The 9,930-nt window shown below is 41.8% G+C and overlaps 1 protein-coding gene across 1 annotated transcript; it reads left to right on the top strand.

Moving 5' to 3' along the window:
* Window positions 1–339: 339 nt before the first annotated feature.
* ZNF774 (zinc finger protein 774) lies at window positions 340–4,931 on the top strand. The gene is given in 4 exon segments (XM_006867151.1): window positions 340–421; window positions 424–442; window positions 2,946–3,049; window positions 3,688–4,931. Coding segments are annotated over 4 exon segments (1,449 nt in total).
* The last annotated feature ends 4,999 nt before the right edge of the window (window positions 4,932–9,930 follow it).

Below are 9,930 nucleotides of genomic sequence, written 5' to 3'. Positions count from 1 at the left end.
CCTGTGCATGATCCTTTTTCTTTTCCATTCTACTATTTCTTAAAAAGGTGACATATTAAAAAACAAAACAAAACAAACCCTAAGGGTTCTGAAGATGTGTGTGGGAGACCAAGGCCTCTTAGTGATGGGAAAGTTGGCCAAGGGGAGAATTAAGTAAAAATTGACTAAGAAAAGCTACCTTCTTGTGGTTGACAGAGCTGTTCCAATCTGGAGGGTTTTTGCTTGGACAGGCTGGTGGCCCTGTTGCCCATTTTTTTCCTTTCAGACCAGGTGAGAAGATCCTGAGAGCTACTGATGTATACTAAGGTCTCTTGCTTTAGGAACTGATGACGCTAGATGATGTGGCTGGGGACTTCAGGGAAGAATAGTTTACCTGGATGCTGCCTAGAGAATCCTCTCCAGGGATGCCACCCAACACAGTTAGACAATGGGCTATCAAAGGGTAAGAACGTGATTCTCTAAGATGTAAGACTTAGAAAGTTTGAGAGAGTCCAGGTCTGAGTGGTCTTTGGGGATGCTGGTCTCTTGTTGCTGTTGTGAAGTGCTGTCTAATCGGGTCTGATTCATAGCAAACCTTTATATAAGGTTTCTGAGGATTGGTACAGTGCATTCTCCTGCAGCACCACACCAGGACTCTTAGAACTCCAGATTTTTGTGAGATTAATTGTTGCCTCCATTTGAGAAAAAAAAGAATAGCTTCCAATTTGATGGCACTGTAAGGTTTACAGCTGTTGTTGCCATCTATGGTCCTGTTAATATCTCGACACAACACTTTCGTCCAGTCCTGGTGTGGCGCTATGGGCTAATGAGCCAGACTGCAAAGCCGTTTGAACTGCAAGGTCGGTGGTTCAAGCTCACCAGCTGCTCCCCGGAAACCGTATACAGGGTAGCTATGGGTTAGAATCAACTCGACAGTATTTAACAACAATGACAATATTCAGTTAAGGGCACTGAGACTCAGAGAAATTAAGTGGTAAAGGTAAGTCAAACCCAGATCTTTGTGGCAAAGAGGGCACTCTCCTGATGACCACTTCTAGTGTTCTTTCTAAAATATGATAGCTACCGCTTCCCTTGCTTTATTTCATACCAAGTACACAAAGGATATATGCTCACTGAGGAAAAAAATAAGTAAAATGAGACAAAAGTCATCCCTAGTGAGAACAAAGTCCTTCCTAATCCCACCATTCAAGATTTACTAGTCTTCTCATCTTTTGCTTGAGAAGTATTTAATGAATACAAAGAAAACAAAAACTTGGGATCATACTATACATCCTACTTTCTTACTCATTGTTTCATAAACATATTAATACAACAATAAATATTCTTGTGTGTATCATTTAGAATAAACACTATATTGTTGCATGGAATACAATAATTTATGTTAGATTGAACCATATGTTTGCTCAGTTTGGGGACCATTTTGACATATAAAAATGGCAATTTTATACGGTTCCATCAAATATATTTATTTCTCTGTGTTAAAGACATTTAGGTAATTTCCATATTTTCACTAATGTTGTAATTAACATCTCTTAACTAATTACTTTTTTGCAGTTGTGTTTATTGAAATATAATTAGCTAATAGTTGGTCTTTTGCACAATTTTTATCATTTTCTTAGACTTTCCAAACATAGAATTTGCTGGATCAAAGAATACATGCATTTGTAAGGTATTTGATTCTTTTGTCAAATGTTCTCCAGAAAGATTGAATCAATTAGTTTACTCCTGCAAGCACTGTATAGAAGTATGTGTTTATTGATACCTTACCATTTAATCCTCACAATAAGTGTAGTAAGCCTTATTATTATCGCTGTTTTATAGATGAAGACATGGAAAGGGAAATTTTTAAAAAAGACACCGAGGCACAGGAAGTTTAACTAATGTGCTTAAGCTCACATAGTCAGTGTGACTCTTCAGTGTGCACTTTGAACCTCTATAATATATTGCTAGGTGGATCACTGTTTTACAGGAGCTCTGGTGTGCAATGCTTAAGGCTCAGTTCCGAACTGCGAGGTCAGTGTGCAAAGCCACCAGCTGCTCCATGGGAGAAAAGACCTGTCCGCTTGCTCCTGTATAGATTGTTGTTGTTTAGTGCCATCGAGTCTGTTCCGACTCATAGTGACTCTGCACAGGGTTTCTCAAGGAGCAACTGGTGGGATTGAATTGCTGACCTTGTAGTTCTAAGTCTAATATTGATCCTATAGTGCCACATAGCCTAGGAAATCTGATGGGGCAATTCCCCTGTGTCGTATAGTGTCACTATAAATTGGAATAGACTTGATAGCATACAACAGCAACATTGTTTTGACTTGAATGTCTTTGGTTACTGGAAAGGATAAAAGATTTTTCATATATGAGGGGGCTTCCAAAAGTTTGTGAACAAATGATATTCAAAGATGATGAAATTATTCCATGAACTTTTTGAGGTTCCCTTTATATTTATAAGCTGTTTGATTGTTTATTCATTTTATAAATTGCTTATTCATGCCATTCGTCCATATTTTTCCTTATAAGTATTTGTCTTTATTCTCATGGCCATATTAGCTCTTGCCCTTATGAGAAATTGAAAAACGAGCATTATAGTTAACTTCCTTGATTCTTTCTAAGGGTTAACACATTGCAGCTCTGCTCCTGATAGAATTCTCTCTCCAAACATTCAAACAAGGTTAGCCTTGAGGTTTCAGAGGTGGCTTATTGTATTCCTCTAGGATTTCTGTCACCCAGATCTTTTTTTTTTTTAATGGAAGGAAATGGGTCTTTTCTTACCCTTTTGGGGAGATCCCCTGTTTTACCACTTCACCTTGACTGCTTTTTTAATGAGCCCAAACACCTGTTAGGCTTTCCCTGGGTTTTCCTTTCTACCTAGGGAAGACAGAGGGACTGGATTTTGGTCTAGCTTTATGTCATTGGCTGAGATTAATGCATTATGTCCACCTTCTATGTAGGATTTCTAAACCAAGTCTAATCTCTCAGCTGGAGCAGAAAGAAGAGTCATGGGTCCTACAACTCCAAAATTTTGAGGAAAAGAAGCTAAGAGAAAGTCACACAGGTAAGATGTAGGTGCTGCCCAAGGAGAAGAAACCAAACATTTCTGACCTTGTTCAGAGGAGGGATTTGGAGAGCTGCCCCAGACATTTGTTCTTACTACTAGAAGTTTACATTTGATTTCTCTGACAATCAGTAATTGGCCGAGTTAAGTCTGCATCTTAAATAAGCATTTCACATTTGTCTAGACTTCAACAGCTTTGAAAGGAGTTGCCCAGTTTTGACAATGTCTGGTGTGCCCTGGAAGGATATCAGGTGCACTTCAGGATTCATCTGGCCATCTAAAAATAAAAAGAGGTTTGAGAATTCATGTTTTCTGTAAGCTTGTAGTTGTTAAGTGCCATTGAGTTGATTTTGACTCATAGTGATCCTGTATAGGGTTTCCGAGGTGTCAAATCTTTGTGGGAGCCGAAGGGCCTTATTGTTCCCCCACAGAGCGACTGGTGGGCTTGAACCATGGACCTTGTGATTCACAGTCCAGTGCTTATCACAGGTTACTGAACTTTCTAATAAACTTTCCACAAAAGGTATATGATCAAATTAGGTGTCGTCTGATACTGAAATGGTAACTTTAATCATTCTTACTGCTTTGGGATATTCTTTCCTAGTGACTAATAATTTTATTTTCTGTTAATTTTTTAGACTTTGAGACTCAGATGACAAAACTCAATCAGGACATTTCTGAAACAGCAGAACACTGTGGAACATCCTCAGAAAGAGTCAATAAAAATATTTCTAATTCTCCTAGCTGGGGAAGACCCTGGGAGAAAAGGGACCTCGAATTAGAAGGGCAACATGGGACCCTTCTAGGAGAGGGCCAGCAGAAGCCCTTTTCACAGGAGAGGGACTTAGACAAGCTCTTGGCTGGATGTGCAGAAAAGAAGCCTGTGTGTACAGAATGTGGCAAGAGCTTTAACCAGAGTGCCTACCTCATAAGACACCTGAGAACCCATACTGGTGAGCGGCCTTATAAATGCATCGAGTGTGGAAAAGGCTTCAAACAGAGCTCAGACCTCGTCACCCACCGCAGAATACACACAGGAGAGAAACCCTACAAATGCAGTGGGTGCGAGAAAAAATTTAGCGATAGCTCGACACTCATCAAGCATCAGAGAACCCATACAGGTGAGCGACCCTATGAGTGCCACGAGTGTGGAAAGACTTTTGGGCGGAAGCCACACCTCATACTGCACCAAAGAACCCACACAGGAGAGAAGCCCTATGCATGCCTCGAATGTCATAAAAGCTTTAGTCGGAGCTCAAATTTCATCACCCACCAGAGGACCCACACAGGAGAGAAGCCATATAGGTGTGAAGACTGTGGGGAGAATTTTAGTCAGAGCTCGGATCTGATTAAGCACCAGCGAACTCACACAGGAGAACGACCCTTTCAATGCCCAGAGTGTGGGAAGGGCTTCAGAGACAGTTCTCACTTTGTGGCTCATATGAGTATTCACTCAGGGGAAAAGCCTTTCAGTTGTCCCAACTGTCACAAAAGTTTCAGTCAGAGCTCCCATCTGGTCACCCACCGGCGAACACACACAGGTGAGCGGCCTTTTAAGTGCCCTGACTGTGGGAAAGGCTTCGCTGACAGCTCTGCTCTCATTAAGCACCAGCGGATCCACACAGGAGAACGACCCTATCAGTGTGGCGAGTGTGGGAAGAGCTTTAACCAAAGTTCCCATTTCATTACTCACCAACGAATCCACTTAGGGGACAGACCCTACCAGTGTCCTGAGTGTGGCAAAGCCTTTAACCAGCGTTCCCATTTTCTCACACACCAGAGAACACATACAGGAGAAAAACCTTTTCACTGTACTAAATGTGACAAGAGCTTCCGTCAGAAAGCACATCTTTTGTGCCATCAAAACACCCATTTAATTTAGAAAGTAGACATTACCGTTTCTGCTATCCCTTTCCAAATTTCCATTATTACCGTGTTTAAGTACCCCAAGTGTGTTGGAGGAGAATACTGAAAGTGCCATGCACTGCCAAAAGAACCAATGGATCTGTTTTGGAAGAAGTGCAGCCAGAGTGCTCCTTGGAGGTCAGGATGGCTAAGCTTCATCTCTCATACTTTGGACATATTGTCAGGAGGGAACAGTCGCTGGAGAAGGATGTCATGCTGGGTAAGGTGGAGGGTCAGAGAAAAAGAGGAAGACCCCCAACGAGATGGATCAGCCAGGTGGCATCATTGATGGACTCAAGTGTGGCAGCGGTAGTGAGGTTGGCCCAGGATCGGACATTGTTTCGTTCTGCTGTGCATGGAGTCGCTATGAGTCGGTTCCGACTCGATGGCACCTGACAACAACAACAACAAGTACCCCGAGTAGAGAAAAGCTGAGCCAGGATACCGTTGACTCAAAGTGGGCCCTGGTGTATTCTCACTCTTTCTCCATATTGTAACGAGAGGATTTACTGATGAAGATCAGAGACCACAGCCTTCGGTATGGATTGCACCTCAATTTAAAGCAATCAAAAATCCTCCCTTGTGGACCAAAAAATAGCATCATGATAAATAGAGAGAAGATTGAAGTTGTCAAAGACTTCATTTTGCTTGCATCTACCATCAACACTCATAGAAGCAGCTGTCAAGAAATCAAATGACATATTGTGTTAGGCCGATCTCCTGCACAAGACCTCTTTCAAGTGGTCAAGAGCAAAGATGTCAGTTTGAGGACTAAAGTGCACCTAACCCACCCATAGTATTTTCAGTAACCTCATATGCATGTAAAAGTTGGACAGTGAATAAGGAAGACTGTGGAAGAATTGATGCATTTGATTTATGGTGTTGAAGGAGAATATTGAAAGTATCATGAATTGCCAGAAAAATAAATCTGTGTTGGAAGAAGTGCAGCCAGAGTGCTCCTTGGAAGCCAGGATGGCCAGACTTCGTCTTTCATACTTTGGACATATTGTCAGGACAGACCAGTCCCTGGAGAAGGACATCATACTTGGTGAAGTGGAGGGTCAGTGAAAACGAGGGAGACCCCCAACGAGATGGATTCACACAGTGGTAACAATAGTAGACTCACATGTAGCAGCAGTTGTGAGGATCGTGCAGAATTGGGCAGTGTTTTGTTCTGTTAGGCATAAAGTCTCTATGTTCTAGAACCAACTTGATGGCACCTAACAACAACAATGAAGAGAATCTGTGTATAGTGTCCGTATAATGTTCTGAGCACTCACTATAGGCACTCCTCCCACATTTAAAAAAATTTATTGTTGATGCCTGGTTATGAAAAGAAAGATGATAAATGTGGCGTAGAGATCACATATAAAACACATCTATAGTGGCTGGTACAAAGTAAGTGCTCAATAAATGATCACATTTTAAAATTACGTTTCGTTGTTGTTTATGTGAAAGAGCAAATTAGTTTCCCGTTCCACAGTTTATTCACATTTTGTTACATTGCACTCTCAGTGTAACAGCATTCTCCACACCGTTTTCCTGGGTTCCCTATTACCATTTGACCATCTTCCTGCTCTTTCTTGACTTCTGAACTTTATTTTTGGGTAAATGCTACCCTTCTGGCTCATGTGGTTGGTTGTTCTGAGGAGACTGTCCCTCACAAGTGTCACTGTTCACGCTGTAGGCCTGTTGTTTGACTGAAAGCAGACCTTTGGGAATGGGTTCAGTTCCAGGTTAAAAGGTGTGTAAGGGTCATAGTCCCAGGTGGCCCACCTTTCTCTAACAGACTAGTAAGTGTGATTCTTTTTATGATTTTGAGTGTTCTACAGTTTCCTCTCATTCTGTCCAGGACCTTTATTGTTATTCCAATGACAGCAGTTAGTAGTCATAGTGGGCACCATCTAGTTCTTTTGAAGGCTGTGGTTCACGTGATCCATTAGGTCTTTAGACTAATTATTTCCTTGAGTTGGTGATTTTCTTCACTGTTTTTTGGTCTGGCTAGGAAGAGATCAATACACATTATTACTGTTAATGATTAATACAGAGATATTTTATAATGCCCTTAATACTGTGCCTATCCCTTAAAAGGCAATCAGTACATGATTGGTTGTTTCTATCAGTCTTATTACTGAGTGAGGAATCAGTGCAGAGCCCCAAGCCCAAAAGTTGCAAAAACTTAAATTGGAACTAGAAGGTTTGGGGTATTGGTACAGGGATTTAATACAACGGAAAATCCTTTTCCAATCTTGTGCTAGCCAGACATGAGTCACCACATGTGTCACTGCCATGACAATGCAGAATTACGATAGAGGATGTTTGCGGTCTTGCAGCAGAGACGGAGTTTCAGCTCTTTGTACAGTGTGTATGAGACAAAGGCTTTGCTGTTCCCTGAGGCATGTGCATTTCACCACCGCTCCCTCTCTTCCTAGATTCTTAGAAAATCTCCTAGGATGAACAAATCAGAGGGTCCTGGAAGAGAACTGTGAGATTGTGGAAATGAGATTGCCCAAATGTTAAATGATATTCTAAGGATTCTTCTTGACATTTAGCTGAAAGAGGCAACTCTTATTTCCTAATTTTCTGGGTCCTTGCCCCTGTAGATTTAGCTGCATGCACCTCTCTGCTCTTTTTAGGGGCATTCTTTTTATGCATTATATAGTCTATATAGTCCCATATTTAATTGAAATCAATTGAGAGAAGGCAGTGTGTTGTTTGGAAAGAACACTGACTTCATTGAGACAGTCAAGGTTTTTTGAGTCCTGGGCTCTGATGCTGAAGTTGGCCAGAATCTTACCTTTCAGTCCCTTACTTACTTACCTCACAAGGTCGTTGTGAGCATCTACTACTTAATGTATATATGTGTACACACACATACACATCTATACAAAAACACTTTGCTGTTAAACTATAAAGTATGACATCATTAAAGTTTAACAAACAATATTGTTTAGCCAAGGAATGCTGGCTAATATTTTTCTAGGTGTCCCATTTCTCTCACAATGAAGGAATTCTTTTTCTTGCAGGTTGAAAAGCTAAGGTCTGAAAATGCTGAATGACTCATTATGTGTCACAGAGTTAACAGAATAGGCAGAATTTGGCTGTAGATTTCTAGCTTTCCAGTCTGCAGTCGTCCTCCTCAACATGGAACAGATCTACTTTGGGGTTTGCTACAGTGCCTCTGAGACTCTACAGGCTGCAGGGATCCTTATTTCATCTTTTAAACTAATTTGAGTTTGGAAATGATGGGGGGATTGATCCTGGGCTTTAGGCAGCTTTATTAGACTCCTATGTTGGGAATCTTTGACCCTACAGAGTGAGAGCAGAGGGCTAAGGGCAGCAGATGCAAGAGGTAAACGAGGGAGTTCAGTGGTTGCCAGTCTTTAAAGCAAGAAGTGGTGGAGGTGAGGGCCTTTTCTTTCTCGTCTTCCTGCATCCATGCAGCCTGAGTTATTACACCATACTCCAGCCTTGGAACATAGTGAATTCTCTTCCAATTTACGGAATGCCATCTGAGTGTTGTAACTCATGGGAGACAGAACTCAGCTAACTTAGCTCCTTTTGTGGAAAGTTAGACAGTTAATCCAATGCAGTGGTTTTCAAAATGTGGGCACAGCATCGCCTGAGAACTTGTTAGACATTCATATTCTCAGTCTACATCCCAGACCTGCTGTATCAGAAACTATGGGGTTGCGGGGTCGTGGTCCAGCACTCCATTTCAATAAGCACTTCAGGTGATTCTGATGTATGCTCAAGTTTGAAAGCTACAGACATAAAATATGAGTATAATACCTCTTCTACCAAACACAGGTATAAATTCCAGTATTGTTTTTTAGTGTTGTGGGGTCATTTCCGACTCACAGTAATCCAGCAGCGGGATTCCAAAGCTGTACATCTTTACCCCCACCCAAAAAATAATCAGTGATTTTTAATCTAATATTTTGGTCAAGGAGTCTTGGTGGCTTTGTAGGGTAATCACTGGACTGATAACTGCAAGGTAAGCAGTTCAAACCCTCCAGTCTATCAGTGAGAGAAAGATGAGGTTTTCTGCGCTGGTCAAGGTTTACAGCTTCAGCAATAAACCGTGTACAAGGTTGCTACAAGTCAGAAGTGACTTGATGGAAGTGGGCTTGGGTTTTTGTTACTATTTTGGTTAATTTCCCCCTAGTTTCCTGAATTCTGATTCATTACTACTCCTCTACCTTGCAAATGGTTATTGGGTTCCTTACAAGTCTGCTGTCCTTGTCTTCATAGTTGTTGTTAGGTGCCATCGAGTCCATACCAACCCTATGTACAACAGAAGGAAGTTGTTGTTGTTAAGTGCCATCGAGTTGATTCCGATCCACAGCAACCCTGTATAGGGTTTCCAAGGAGCAGCTGGTGAGCTTGAACCACCCACATTGCAGTTCAAACCACTTTGCAGTCTGACGCGTTAGCCCACAGTGCCACTCCAGGACTCCAGAATGAAGTTAGACCTATAAAAACGCCTGATTTAGATTTTTTTTTTTTTGCCAAGAGTACGCCATTGTGATCTTAGATACTTCCATCAAAAGGTACATAGTGCTATCTTGTCTCTCTCAATGGTCACAAAACCAAACCTACTGCCACGGTGTTGATTCTGACAGTGACCCTACAGGACCAAGTAGACAGCTCCCGAGGGTTTCCTAGGCTGTAAATCTTTATGGAAGCGGACTGCCTTGTCTTTCTCCCCCAGAGCAACTGATGGGTTTGAACCACTGAGCTTTCTGTTAGCAGCCCAATGCTTAGCCCACTGTGCCACCTGGACTCCTGTCGATTTCAACTCAGAGACCCTTTATAGCATTTCTTTCCAGGGCTGTAAATCTTACAGGAGCAAAAAGCTTCATCTTTCTCCTGCAGAGCAGCTGGTGGATTTGAACTGCCAGCCTTGTGGGCTAACAGTCCTGTGCTTGTCCTACAGCATTACCAGGGCTAGTTCATTATTTTATTTGGGCTTG

Source organism: Chrysochloris asiatica, unplaced genomic scaffold, assembly GCF_000296735.1.
Source record: "Chrysochloris asiatica unplaced genomic scaffold, ChrAsi1.0 scaffold00101, whole genome shotgun sequence".
NCBI lineage: Eukaryota > Metazoa > Chordata > Mammalia > Afrosoricida > Chrysochloridae > Chrysochloris > Chrysochloris asiatica.
This window is presented reverse-complemented; position numbering and strand designations above follow the sequence as displayed.